Source organism: Hirundo rustica, chromosome 9 (genome assembly GCF_015227805.2).
Source record: "Hirundo rustica isolate bHirRus1 chromosome 9, bHirRus1.pri.v3, whole genome shotgun sequence".
In the NCBI taxonomy this organism is placed as follows: domain Eukaryota; kingdom Metazoa; phylum Chordata; class Aves; order Passeriformes; family Hirundinidae; genus Hirundo; species Hirundo rustica.
In genome coordinates this window covers 1,263,634-1,278,548 of record NC_053458.1, presented here as the reverse complement: position 1 = coordinate 1,278,548, position 14,915 = coordinate 1,263,634, and the positions used below count along the sequence as shown (strand labels likewise).

The 14,915-nt window shown below is 44.3% G+C and overlaps 1 protein-coding gene across 1 annotated transcript; it reads right to left on the bottom strand.

The window, feature by feature from the left end:
* Positions 1-1,169: 1,169 nt before the first annotated feature.
* On the bottom strand, positions 1,170-14,768 carry DNAI4 (dynein axonemal intermediate chain 4). The gene is made up of 17 exons (XM_040073070.1): positions 14,737-14,768; positions 13,111-13,246; positions 12,099-12,172; positions 11,329-11,411; positions 11,021-11,168; positions 9,211-9,350; positions 8,329-8,484; positions 7,616-7,780; positions 7,061-7,272; positions 5,967-6,053; positions 5,161-5,312; positions 3,882-4,039; positions 3,616-3,737; positions 2,951-3,049; positions 2,351-2,577; positions 1,602-1,755; positions 1,170-1,312 (listed from the first exon to the last, which is right to left on the bottom strand). Exons 1-17 carry the CDS (start codon positions 14,766-14,768, stop codon positions 1,262-1,264), a joined length of 2,196 nt encoding a protein of 731 aa, XP_039929004.1. The 3' UTR covers positions 1,170-1,261.
* Positions 14,769-14,915: the final 147 nt, after the last annotated feature.

The window sequence follows — 14,915 nt, the reverse complement described above, 5'->3', positions numbered from 1 at the left end:
TTAACTGGATGGAAACTTGAAATCCCATTTAAAAACGGAATTAACTCCTTCCCGCGACGTCTGCATCATGCACCTCTTCATTCCCCCGCCTTGTTTACTGTGGGGAGAACCCTGCCAGTGCCAGGCACTGCTGAGAAAATCCACTCCAGAGGGGGTTTGTGGCATATATTGGTATCCCAGGCAGGATTCCCGGTGTGCCAAGAGACAGGACATGATCCTGCAGCACAAAGTCTGCTCTGGGAGCAGACACTGGTTTTGAGTTACTGGTTCCTAATCTTGGCTTCAGTGTATTGCACTAAAATGCCTCTAGGAGGAAATTTCTCAATTATACGGTCAGAAATTCCACGTTTAAGGACAAAATCCATGAGGAACTTTGGAGATGTTGATCCCTTCCTAGCACCACCAGGATTTTTCCAGCCCCATAATGTCACAGGTAATTAATTTTCACTGTCTGCAGGGTGGGTTATGATGTGTTATGGAAAGCTTGTTTTGTAGCAGTAAGCAAACAGTCGTGGGCACGAATGGAAAATACAGGTGTATTTCGGTCAGCTTTATAATAATGATTAACAAATGATTCACCTTAACGAGAGTGTTTCTTTGAAAAGCACCAAGATGAATTTTATGTCAGGGGGAAGTTTGCATGTCCCCTGTCAGATGAGCAGCGCACAGAAGGGAGTGGATGTTAATGCAGCACAAATGATCCTTAATTCGGTGATGTGTGTTTGAGTGCTGGGTGTTTATTGGCAGGATAATGAGAGAGGCTGGATGTTCTGGATCTATAAAATACACCTTTCCATACGTAATGTGCTCAGCAGCAGGGCTACAGCTCGTGCTTAATCACTCCTCTGGAGATGCTCCCTGTTTCCTGTGGAAATGCTTTCCAGGAAATGCCTGGAAATCCTCCAGCTGGGTGGGTTTTTGTGTTTCTTCTGCTCTGCCCCCACAAAAAGCCAGCCTAGGCAGCCAAACACTGCCTGCCTTCAACCCAAGGAGAAAAGACCTTGGGGAAAAAGCAGGAAGGGATAAAGGTCCAAGGAGAAAAGACTACAGGGGCCTTTTCATGATCAGGATTCTCCTGGAGAAGGCCATCCATGTATGAGCACTGATGGTGCAAGGAGGGGACTTCCAGGAGGAAACTGAGGGCATTTGAAAGAAGTTTCTGAGCAGTGTGGCTTCAAAGAGAAACTTTATTGATTCAAAAAGGATAAGCTGCTTGTGTTCATACTACAGCGAGGGTTTCCTGAAGGAGAGGGGACACCAGCTACTGTTGAACAGCTCCAGCAGGAGCAACAATGTCACGCAAGGAACCAACCTGGAAAACGAGGAAAAAAAGAGCTGATTCTTCTTTGGAATTCTGTTAACGCTGGAAAATAGCGCTTTTTGGCAGGCCAGCTCAGGTTGCATTTGTGCTGTCATACTTGGCAGCGTGCAAACCTTTCTCTTGTTTACAAAGGAGGTGAATTTCCAGTGGTGTGGCAGCACAGGAGCAGGAACCCACCACCTTTCGTCCCGGCGCTGGGAATTGCCATCCCACCCATTCCAACATTCCCCAGCTGGGTGTTTCCCGGAATTGCCCTGCTGAGGAAGGAGCCCAGCCGTACCTGGTCGGTGCTGGGGACAGCCAGGCCCTGCAGCTGCCACACGCCCACCTGGCCACCGCTGTCCCCCAGGAGCAGGCACTCGGCGTTCCTGGCAAACAGCAGCGAGCTGAGGTTCCCTTCGGGGCTGGCAGCACAGGAGAGCACGGGGTTGAAGCTGCAACCCAAGAATTCATGGGTACCGTGCAATGATCAGCTGAAAAGCTGCATGTTTCATTTTCTGAGTTCTAGGTTATCTCAAAAGTTGGGTGGTGGTGAGGCAGTGTTTGGTTTGGGCTCTGCCAGAAGAAAAATTCCAGCTGTTGTTAAGGAGGAAATCCTGCTTGCCTAAAATCTGTGCTAACCTAGAGAGTGGCGGTTCATATTTTTATTAGATGAATGATTTGCAGGATGTGGCAGGGCTTTACACAGTCAGTAACACAAAACCCAGAGCAACTGGACAAGGTCACAGATAACTGAACCATCTTCACTTCAGACCATCTAATCTTTAACAAAGTAGCTCAGTTTTGGTATTTTCTCTCCTAACTCTGCCACAATTTCTGCAGCAAAAGGGCAGTTTTACACTTTGTCAGCTCCAGGAGGCATCCAGCTCCTTCTCTTCTAACCCCGAATCTCTGATAACCACCATCTGCTTTTACAGAGCATTTCAAAACTCAGCGTGGAGCTGTAATGATCTGATAAAAACACTGATGAGGGAACAATGTGTGACAAATAAAATTTCAGACTCTTCCTCGAGGGGAGTCGTTACTCACATGCTGACAGTCAGGTCCCAAATCTCCACCCTCCTCTCATTCACTGCTGCGAAGATGAAGGCTGATTTTGGAGCCCACTTGATGTCGTGAACAGAAGCTGGGACAGAAGTGAAGGTTAAGAGGGGGGTGTGGGAATCCTGGTGCCACAAAAGGATGCTCCAGTCTGCAGAGCAGCTGAGGAACATCTCCGTGCTGGAGGGGTTCCAGGAGACTTTGTACACGGGGCCCTGCTTGGAGAGAAACAAAACAGAACCTGGTGTTGCTGTAGAGCTTCAGAATCCATTCCAGAGCTACCCAGCCTTCCTCCCACAGGTAAGAATATTTAACTCTACAGGACAATCAGATTTCTGATTGCTGCCTTAAAATAAAGCCAGAACTAAAGCTTTAAACCAGTTTATAGTATCAGTTTTAATAAAAATTTTAAAAAAGAAAGTAATCCTGTAAGACTGTGTTGCTTTATGCGATGGGAATTCATTCCCAATGTAAGAGAAGAAATTTAGGTTTCTTTTGTTGCAGATGTTCACTCAATACAGGCAAAGGAAGTGCTACATTATTGAGCTGAGCAGTTCCTGCTGTCCTTGTTTCCAGTGTGTCACTCACCTTATGGCCTCTGTACGTCCCCAGAATCGGCTCCTTGCCCGAGCAAGAGCAGCAGTGGATGTGGCCCTCTTCTGTTCCAGCAAGAAAAATATCAGGATCCTGAAAGAAAGGGAAAAGTAGCCTAGGCTGGATGAATTTATCACTCCTGCAGAAAGCATCTGGGGCTGGATGAGCTCAGAGCCAAGGAGGAGCTCCTGGGAGCGGGGGTAAAGTGGAACCACAACGTTGCACATTTGCTGGCTGCGTTCTCCAACAGTGCTCAACATGCTGGGGTTTGACCCTTGAAAATCTTGGATTTTCAGCAGCCCGTGTGGAAAATGCCTGAATCCTTTGAGCGCTGTGTGGAGGGAGTACTCAGCTGGATGAAGAGAAGCTCAGCTGAGTCCTGGATGTGGGAGGTGTTGAACAAATTCTGCCAGGGAGAACACAGGGGAACAGCCCCAAGGAAATGTGAGTAATGTGGCTGAGAGGACAGGGCTTCTTTTAGCATTTCACTCATTTGGGGTAAACTTTAGTAGCTGGAAAGCAATTTATTTCAAAATTAATACGCTTTAAATAGCAGTGCCAAGTCCCTGGCTAGTTCCCATCAGAGCAGCTCCAGCTGAGCATCCCACCTCTACTGCAGTCTTCCAACACTTCAGCCAGGATGGGCTTTCTTTGCCTACCTCTGGATGGAAGTCAAAGCACATTCCAGCTGCCTGTTGGGATATGGGAGCTTCACTCTTCCTTTCTCTCTCACCTGGTAATTTTTTCTTCTCACTTTCTGTTCTCTTGATTTTCATCACATCTGTGCAAAGAGCAGGAGGTTTGGTCAGACAGGTGTGAGGGGCTGGTGCTGCTTTGGGATGCCCAGCAGCTCTGGAATGCTTTGTGGGATAACTGGTGTAAAGAAGGTCAGCTGGGATCGAAGGGAGCAGTTCCAGGTGCTCACCAGAGCAATCCAGCCTCTGCTGAATGAACCACTGGGTCATTCGCCCATCTCCCGAGATACACACCAGTCTCTCTTTTTTGTCACCTGCTGTTGCACCTCTGTCCTGTTCCACCCACCTCAGCTGCCACACAGGACCTTTGTGTTTATTTAGGGATGCACTGGAACAGAAAAAAACACACATGGTAAATCGTAGATGAGCAAAGACAAGACAACATGTTAATTAATAATTAAGCTTCCACTTCGTAATGAGTGTTAAGTCTTGTAACAGAAATGTTCTGCTTTTCTTTTTAAAAAAAAAAGATCTGAACATTGGTTGTTTTCTCCAGGAAAATGTTTCCTTCATTAAACATGTTTGATAATTAATTTCAGGGCATTGTTTGCACCATGAAATCAGTCTGCACCTTGCAGCAGAGTGCCTGAGACCTGTGGAGGTGCCCTTAGGGCAGGTGCTTCCCTCATCACCCACCCATCCCCTCTCCAATTTTCTTCTGAATTCCTGCTCACCCCCCACCTACTCTGATGTCCTCTCCATTTTTTGCGAGAGGGAGCAGAGAGAAAGCACCAAAAGCTACCACTGGTCTCCCAAAAGGATTTATTATCCAGGGCTGGATTGTCCTGGTATAAATGATAGGTGGGGGTAAATAGCTGCAGTTCCTTAAAGGTGAGGGAACGGCACTGCTTTGGAACCCTGGGCACTGGGAATTCCAGAGTTCCTGCGCTGCCAGGCTCTGAGCCCCCAGCAAACACTGCACTGACCTGAGCCCGTGGAACAGCTCCCAAAATGGAGTGACAGCGCTGGGATTGTGGCTGTGGGGTTTGGACAGAAGTGTGTGACAGCACAGGGTGCAAAACTCAGAGCTGAAGGGTTTAGAATGCAGGAATAGAGATAAAGCAGGATGGAGGATTTAGGGCAGAGGCTGAGTCCTTCTTTTTCACCTTCTTCTCCATGGGTCTGGGTGGGATTTTGTAATTGGGGAGAAAAATCCGCATTGCTAACCATGGGTGGTTGGTTATTGGGTTAAAAGTAAAAATAATTTAGGTGTCATTTTATAATTGGACAGCTTGTTCTTAAAAAGCCTTGTAGAGAGAGAGACAGAGCCATTTTCACTTTGTTAGCCAGAACTCACAACTAGTGACACTGTGACACAGATAAGAATTAACAAACATCCGGACACAAAACAATGAACTCTCGTGCAATGAACCCCGACTCTGACAGCAGAAGAAGATAAAAGGCCCCGTGCCCCTTTCCCAGGTTTGCCTGCCCAGCTCCCAGCCTGACCTGCTGTCCAGCAGCGCGGCGTCGCTGCGGCTCCCGACGTCGTAGATGGCCACGCATCCATTGGCCATCCCAACTGCCAAGAGATTTGGCCTTGCCAGGGAAAAATCCACGGCGGTGACGCCGTGCTCGCAGCGGAAAACGCGCTCTGGCCACTGCCCAGGAGAGAAATACAGCAAAGCTGTGAGTTGGGCTTTTGTTTACTCTCTTTTCTTAACGCTGGGCGCTAAATGTCTGCTGGGGAACTCAAGTGATGGTGGCCACAGTGAGCAGAAATGATTCTCTGTTCTGGCTCCGTGTATTTCTTGCTACAACTGATAAAATTAGGAAAAAGATAAAGGTTGTGCAGAAATACGACACTGGAAAAAAGGCAGGGCTGCTCCAAACCAAATACCTAAAAATGTCTATGGTAACAGCAGGGAATCGTGAGAGTATTTAATGTGGTAAAGATGCATCAAAGATTTGACTCTGCCTGGTTTAAGTTACTCTGGCACAGTTTTGGCCAAGAGAAGTTTGTAGTGAAATGTTGTAATTTATGGCAATCAGAATTTCTTTTTTTTACTGATTTTTGTTCCTTTTGTTCCTACAACCGAACTGAGATTTGCAAATATTTTTTTAATGCCTGTTTTTAAAAGGATCCCTTTTCAGTTGGATCTGCAGAGGTGTAAATGTTACACCTATGAGATCTCCTTTTTTGCTGACAGCGCTGTGAGAAGTTAGAGTAAATACTTGTAGTTAAAAGGGAAATAAAGCAGAAATTGCCCAGAGAAAAGCCGATTGCAGGACAAGCAAACAAAGGGGCTCGTTACCATGGGGTTCTTCAGTGACCAGCAGCAAGCCAGGCCTTTCTTCTGATCCTGAGAAACAAACTCTCTGTAACCAACTGCTAAGAGATCCTGCAAGCACAGAGCAACAGCAATGCCTCAGTTCCACTTGAAGCTCAGCAGGATCTCTCCAAAGGCACCTTTGTGCCACGGCAAAGTCTGGAATAACAAAGCTTCTGCCCTATGCAGGGAGGAACAGGAGATAATTGTTCTATAATCATATTTTAATGTGCATTATTTAATGGGGTGCAGAAGGATACTTCTCATTCTCCCTCTCAGGGTTAGCTGCAAAAGGAGCTTCAGAGAGCGCCTCCAACTCATGGCTTTTAGCTTTCCACAGTCCAGTGAATTCCCTTCATCCCTTTCCACAGGCAGAAGTAAAACCCACAGTAATTCTTTAGCCTTCAGCTCTGTTAATCTTTTTCTTTTCCTGCTCTCCACAAGTATTTTGTGAAACTCACATTTTAAAAGTAGCTGATTGTTTGCCCTGTATTCTAAGACTGAAGTCTCTAAACGTGTCTAACTTTTTAATATCTGGAGATCTGGTGCACTAAAAGTATAAATGGTTTTTATTTTCTCTCTCTTTTTCCCTCACTGGGTTTCTGTTTCTCATCCTCAGCTGCTTTTTTACCTCTCTTCCATTCATTATTTTTGTTTAATAAGTGAGTTCTGTTGGGCTTTACATGACCAGATTAAAGAAGCTTTGGCTTCTGTGCTGTTATTGTGCATTTTATCCTTCATTGTTGAGGAATTCTCCTTTTTTTGGGAGGTTCCTGTTAGAGACAAAGACGTGGTGTCTAAACCACTACGAATAAACTCCATCAATGATAATAAAGCTTAGCAGCAGGGCTTAAATTTCAATTTTAGAACAGGCCAAGTCTATTAACATTGCTGCTCAGGGTGAACTGGAGTAATTAATGAAAGCTGCGATGATCCACGCGTAGGGAAAGCCTAGTGCAGATGAGATTAAAGCAGCAAGAGCAAGGGATTGGATGCACCTTTGAGATCCCTGCCAGCAAAGCAGCCCAGGACCGGGGGTTTATTTCCACGCCCAGCTCGGCAATGACCGGAGCACTCACAGGGTTCACTTTGTTCCAAGCCATGCTGCTCACGCCGTGCCCGCTAGTTAGATCACACCTGTACGACCACAGCTGCTCCAGCCTGGCACCTGCACCTTCTGCTGGCCTCTCATTTGCATCTGACAAAGCCTCCTCCTGCTGCTCCTCCTCCTTCTCCTCATCCTCTTCCTCCTCAGCTTCCTCCGCGTCAGCGTCGGAGGTAACGACGGGTTCTAAAACGCACGGATGTAGAATCTGAGCAGGAACATTTCGCTTACTTGCCTCTCTCTGATTATTCACACCACAAGACAAAATTGCCCTTTCGGCAAATATTTCGCAGGGGAAAAATTTTTTAAAAAATAAAGAAGTGAAGATTTAAGGAATTAAGAGGAATTAAGACATCCTAACTTGTAAAATGGTGACTAAAATTGGCTGGGGACAGAGCAGACAGCTGGGTTGGGCTGGAGTGAGCCAGGTCTGCTGCAGGTGGGTTTAGCTACCCAGCCAAAAGTGAGGAATTTCTGTGGGAAATGAGGAATTTCTGGCTGTGAAGAGGCTACTGAGGAAGGAACAAACCTATAAGGACGGGAATCTGCCGATAAACTGCGAGTTTGGGCTGGAAGATGTTCTCCATGAGAATCCTCTCCATGACAACTAAATCCTGCTGCAGGTTTGCTGAAGTTAGGATCTGTTCTGAACGGCGTTCCTTCTCCTCGTGGCTCCTGGCAGGAACAGCGCTCTCTGCAATGATTATGGAACAAGTTGAATTCATGGGATATTCCAAGTTGGAATGGATCCACAAGGACCATGGCGTCCAACAGGCCCAAACTGCCTGATAAGAGATAAATGGGATAGAAATGCTTTGAACATGATAAAACTTGATGCAGAAAAATCAAGGGATAAGAATTCTCCACTTGCAAAAAGCAGGAAATTCAAAAAAATATTTTCATTATGAATTTTTTCTTGCTATAGATTTCTCTTCTTATAACTTCATCTTCTTATCATCTTTTTTTAATTATAATTTCTTATCTTTTTCAGATACTTCTGGAATTTTTCACAAATGGTGTTTTGCTTCTACTTTTTAAAGCGAGTACCAGCAAACCCTGTCCTTGAGTATTTATCTCTAATTTCTGATGGCAGTGTGCAGAGAAGCGCAGCCCATGCCCAAGATTCTTTAGCTAACTCCCTTGCAGGTTCCAGGCAGCGTTTTTCAGGAGGTTTTCCCCACAAATCCCCGGGATGTGCCTGGTTTAGGAGGATGAGGACAGGGCAGAAATGGAAAATGTTACCTCTGGCAGAAGGGACAGCCGCAGCCTGGCCGTGCTCTTCAGCTGTGGCAGATTTGCTGCCTTTCCCTGCTGGGGCTCTGGCTTCCTCTGTCTCTGCAGGTTCTGTTCCTGAGGCATTCAGCGAATTGTCCAAATCCCAGGAAGTCACCATCACCCCTGGGAATGAATTTCCCTGTCACACAGGGCTCTTGTTTGGGTTCATTATTGCAAGGAGCTTCTCACACCCCAACTCCTGGGCTGGGAGGCTTTGGAACCAGCTCTGGTACCAAAGATGTTGATATTTGAACTGATATTTTTGATTTAGTGTTTTAATTTCATCTATCAATTGCTATCTTTTACAAATTTACAGAAAAGGTTGCCTGTGCTTAATTAGAATCATTACAGCAGATAAAATAACTTTCAAGTTCCTCCTGTGGTGTGACTGCTGCAGCTCTATCAGGGATTTTTTGGGGTGTGGCTCCCCTTGAGCAGGGTCAGCTCCCACCCAAAACTTGCCTTGATGTGCTCAGGGGTTGGAGTGAGCCCTGCTGATGCTCCAGGCACACACACAAAAAAGTGGCAAATAGATTTTCAAAACAGTACTTTTGGGGTTTATTCCCTCATTTTAGATACACTAACACAAAGGAAAAGGGTTTGGAACAGCTTCCCCACATTTTTCTTGGCCTCTTACACACAAAAATAACATTCTCTGGCAGTGTTAATAACAATTTCACTGCAATGGATTCAGCACTAAATTCAAGATTTAGGAGGGGCAGAGAAGGCCACCACAACCCACACTGTCCTGTCTGAACATAAAGCTCTGGAAGTGGAAGTTGAGGATACATCTCCTGCTTAGAGATGGAAGTAAAAAATCCCTTTTCTCAGTCTCCTGCCCAGGTTTACCTTTCTCTGCCACGGTGATTGTCTCACATTGCACTTCCTTGGTTTTGGCAGCTCCAGAGATGGTTTGCACCGTTTTTTCTTCAAAGTACTCACTGTCAATTTTAGCGTTGCAGATCTCTGTATAGATCTTATTCCTCTCCCTGGAAAACAAAGGAAACACTGGCTGGTGACTCCCTGGAAAAATTCTGCCTGGAATTCTCAGTGTCTTTAACAAGGAGTCGATCAGGAGAGGCTTTTTCCATGTCTAAATTTTCCTGCTTTTAGGATTGCTGGCTGTTATTTCAGCCTTTGTATCATCTTTTAGCAGCTTTTTCTGATCTTTGTGGTGCCGTTCTAAAACAGGAATGGCCTGTGGAGAGCAGAACCCAGAAAAAGCAAAAATGCCTCTTCCAGCTGCTTGTGAACTTTGGGGGAATTCAGAGCTCTCATCCCTTGAGAGAGAAAGGCAGAGCATCAAGAGACACAAAGGAAACTTCTCCTTTTCTGTTTCAGCATTTCCACCACAGTTCTGCTAGTTCAGGGAGGAGCAAGGGGAGCTGCCTGCTGTGTTTAACTCTTCTTATTTAATAAACAATTAGAAGCTACACACAAGAGTCAATGCAGAAGTTTGAAATGTCTTCCTGTTTTCAGGAAAATCAAGTTATCACCCTCCTCCACTCCTGCATTTCCTAACCTGCCATCATTTTCTGGTGGAAGGGAGTAAGGATTTCATCAAGAACGTGGAGCTGTAAGAAATGGAGGGAGAAAAAACTCAGAGAAATGGGTGTCTGCTGACTTCCAGAACTCTCTGTCTTGGGCTGCAGTGCAGGATGTGACCAGGAGTGTGTGTTCTGTCACCAGCTGTTAAACCAGCTGTTAAACCAGGTGTGTCACTGCTCTTTATCCCTTCCAGGACCTACTCCTCATCATTCTGGGGGATATCTTCTGTTGGACCAGGTGTGTCACTGCTCTTTATCCCTTCCAGGACCTACTCCTCATCATTCTGGGGGATATCTTCTGTTGGACCAGGTGTGTCACTGCTCTTTATCCCTTCCAGGACCTGTCCCTCATCATTCTGGGGGATATCTTCTGTTGGACCAGGTGTGTCACTGCTCTTTATCCCTTCCAGGACCTGTCCCTCATCATTCTGGGGGATATCTTCTGTTGGACCAGCTGTGTCACTGCTCTTTATCCCTTCCAGGACCTGTCCCTCATCATTCTGGGGGATATCTTCTGTTGGACCAGCTGTGTCACCGCTCTTTATCCCTTCCAGGGCCCCTCCTCCCTGCAGGGATCTCTGCTGTTCCTGGCCCATCCCGGCTCACTGCAGGGCTGGGACAATTCCATCGTCCCTCGGGAGGTGCTGCAGCCAGGGGAGGAGCCCGGCATTCCCGGCTGGATCACAGCCGGCCTGGGAACAGCAGCACAGCCGTGTGCACGGGATTGCCAGAGGAGCCCCGGAGCCATCCCAGCACCCCGGGAGCTGCAGAGGAAAGCTGCACCCTGCTGCAGGGTCCCTGCTTCCAGAACCACACCTGTCACTGCAGGAGGCTGGGCTGGGCTGGGACCAACGCCCTGAGCAGCGCCAACACGCCTCAGGTCTGCTCTGACCCTGTCACTGGGGGTTTTTGTCCTACTATATTTTTATTTTTATTTTCCCAGTAAAGCAGTGTTATTCCTATTCCCGTATCATAGCCTGAAAAGCCCCTTAATTTCGAAATGATAATAATTGGGAGGGAGGGGGTTTACATTCTCCATTCCAAGGGAAGCTCTGGCTTTCCCTGGCAGAATCCTGCTTTTCCAAACCAGGCCACTGTCACAGCTGACTCACAGAACTCTCACAGCCTCCTCTGCCTCCGTGGACACCACAGCAGTTGGCAGATCCAACATCCAGAGCGTGTCTGTCTCCGACAGGAGAATATCCACCCTCTGCTCCAGCTCCGCTTCTGTCAGGGCAGCTTCCCCCTCCTCCTGCACAGCTGAAAAATCAGGGGAACAAACAACACCTTTGCTGCTCGAAATTAACAGAGAAATCAATTCTGGAAGTGCTGGAAGGCCCTGGGCTGGCTCAGGGTCTCAGAAATCCCAGAATATTTAATTTTACAGATTAAATTTCTAATTCCTGGATGTGTTCTTTACCAGACAAGCTCGAAGTTGGGTCTTGTTGAGGCTCTGTTTCATCTAGGCCAGACTTGGTTGTTGATATGCTGCTTTCATGTGTCCTTCAGGGACAAGAAACAAACAGAAATTGTCTCAAAAAACTTCAAAAAGCACGCATTTCCTGGAGGTACTTGTATTTTTAAGTCATTTTTAATATATATTTGCTCCTGGTTGATATCCCAACCCCTGGGATTGTCCTTTGGAACAGCCAGCTTGGGAAGCATGGCAAAAAAAAGCAATGTCTTCATCTCAGAAGAGATTACAACTGTAATTATTAATTGATTACATTGATTACAACTGTAATTATAAATTGTAAACAATTACAACGATTCCTTGCATTTTGATAATGCTGTGGCTCAGGATTTTTCATTTAAAACACCAATAATTATTTACCTTCTTTGCATGACTTAATTGAGTTTGCCAGCCCAAAGTCCACTGAGTTTGTTTTTCCCCTCTGTGCTGGGGGTTTGTAAATGAAAGTGTAGTGAAACATAATTCAGGAGTTTTAATTCCTAATTGTTTTGAGAGCATTTTTGGAGATGGATGCACATAATCACACAGAGGTAGCTTGCTTAAATATTATTAAAGCAGAGGATTCTTTATTACGTTAAACATATTTTGATAGTTGAACTGGTATTTTTAATATTTTCATTCAATATTTTAATGTACATATTTTATCATTTTGGATAAAGGGTTGTCTGCACTTACTAAATATAATGAAAAATACTTTAAACTAAAACTTTTCTTGCCTGGGTAGAGCAGCGTTTGGGTCAGGATGGAAGAGGGGATGGGGTGTCACATCCTTCCCTTCATCATCAAAAACCTGAAGAAGAATTGAAATAATCACTATAACAAGGATAATAAAATAATAATAATAATCAATAACACAAGGATATCATTTCCTTGGCTTTCCCCGTGGCTTTTCCACCTCATTTATTCCATAACGACCACCGAGGGTGAATTATTGACTCTGATTAGTCCAGTCCAATTAACAGAGCAGCCAAATAAATCAGATGAATAATCTTTTTCATGACAGGGTTTAAAATATTTGAGTGCAGGAAGGTCTGAAAGATGTTCAAATGATTCCCAGGTTACCTTTGGGGAATATTCTGGATTTTGGGTGAAGACAGGAGCTGCTCCAGTAACGAATCTCAGATTAGAAATGTTAATTATTGTCAAGCTGGGGCTGCCCCACCCCTGGAAGTGTCCAAGGCCAGCTTGGAATGGTGGGAGCTCCCTGCCCTTGGGAATGGGATGAGCTTGGAGGTGCAACCCAACCATTCCAGAGACTTTTGGTTCTTCCTGCTGATGGACTTTGGGCTCTTCCCACTTTTCCCAACCCAACCATTCCAGAGACTTTTGGTTCTTCCTGCAGGTGGGTTTGGGGCTCTTCCCACTTTTCCCAACCCAACCACTCCAGGGCTCCATGGTTCTTCTGCCGGTGGATTTTGGGCTCTTCCCACTTTTCCCAACCCAACCATTCCAGAGATTTTTGGTTCTTCCTGCTGGTGGATTTTGGGCTCTTCCCACTTTTCCCAACCCAACCACTCCAGGGCTCCATGGTTCTTCTGCCGGTGGATTTTGGGCTCTTCCCACTTTTCCCAACCCAACCATTCCAGAGACTTTTGGTTCTTCCTGCTGATGGACTTCGGGCTCTTCCCGCTTTTCCCAACCCAACCATTCCAGAGACTTTCGGTTCTTCCTGCCGGTGGATTTTGGGCTCTCCCCACCTTTCCCAAGGGTTCTCCTGGGTCACCTCACCTGCACAGCTCCCTGGCTGCCCACCAGGGCCCTCCTCTCTCCGGGTTTTCCCTGGGAAGCCGTGGAACTTCTCCGGGAGCTCGGGGCTTTGCTGGCTCCAGCACATCCCGCTGCTGCTCCTGCCGCCGGCCCTGCCCTGGAATCACCACGTGATCGTATTTACATTTATAAATGATCAAATTTATTACTAAATTATGTGCAATTAGCTATTAGATTATATTCATTAAATTATATGAATGATCAGATGTAATACTACATTAATACTAAAGGTTTGACCATTGAGTTATTGTCATTCCCAATTTATTACGATGGATTATATGCCACCAGTTATTGTAAAGGATGTAAACCATTTATTATAAATGATTTTTACAATTTCTTATATGTTCTAATTGATTTTATATATTACCAAATATTTTATTATAAAGGATTTTTATAATTTTTTATATATTATAATTGATTTTATATATTACCAAATATTTTAAAGGATGTAAACCATCGCTAAGAAAGGATTTTTCACCATTTCTTATATATTATAACTTGTTATATATTGCCAATTGTTTTAAAATATTTTAACCATTTATAACCATTTCTAATATAGGATTCTTACCATTTCTAGTCTATTATGATTTATTATAAAATACCAATTATTTTAAAGGGTTTTAATAATTTATAATAAAGGATTCCTAGAATTGATTATATATTGCAAATTATTTTAAGGGACGTAAGCCACTTCATAATCAATATAATTATATAATAAATAAAGGATTTTTAATATTTTTTTTTTATCATAAAGTGTTACATACTGTGACATATTATAGAATGTAATTTGTTATGTATTATCATTTATTTTAAGGGATGTAAACCATTTATAATACAAGATTGTGGGATTGCAGCCATTTATTGATTATAAGTTATTATATATTAATAATTATTGTAAAGGGTTTGGACCATTTATAATAGGCCATTTATTAAAAAGGGCTTTTGACTTTTTATTTGCTATAACTTCTTATGCCTTATAATTCACTATAGAATATAATTTACTATAGATTATAATTTATTGTAGAATATAATGTATTATATATTACAATTCATTCTCTATTACCCATTAGTTTAAATTATAATAAAGATTTTTACCATTGATTTATTACGATTTATTATAGAATATAATTTATTACTATTACAATTCATTAAATGCTACCCTTTATTTTAAGGGATGTGAACCATTTATTACGAAGAATTTTGGCCGTTTCTGTAATTTACTAAATATAATTTATTATAGAATACAATTTGTTATATATGACAACTATCATACTATATAATTTATTATACTATTTTATATATTTATTTCTAATTTATAGCTTCTAATTTATATTCTCTATTTATATTTATATTATTTATTATATAGTACCACTCAGTAATACATTAGTATGATGTATTACTAAGTATTTTAAGAGACGTAATCCATTTATAAGAAAGGAAATTTTCCCACTCATAAATTATAATTAACGATCTATTCTATTTGGTACTGTATTAGAATTTATCATCTATTCCCAGTCATTTCAAAGGCTTTGGAGCCTTTTAATTCCAATAACATTGAAGCTTTAGGCCCGAGCCGCTCTCACTCACGGCGGAGGCCGCGGCCCGCCGGGGCCCGACATGGCGTCGCGCCGTTACCATGACGACGCCGCCCAAGACGCGGCGCGGTGATTGGCCGCCAGCAAGGGCGCCGCCGATTGGCTGCTGCGCGGCGCGCGGGCCGCGCTGTGCTGGCGGCCGCAGCCCCGGGCCGTCCCCGGGCCCCGGTT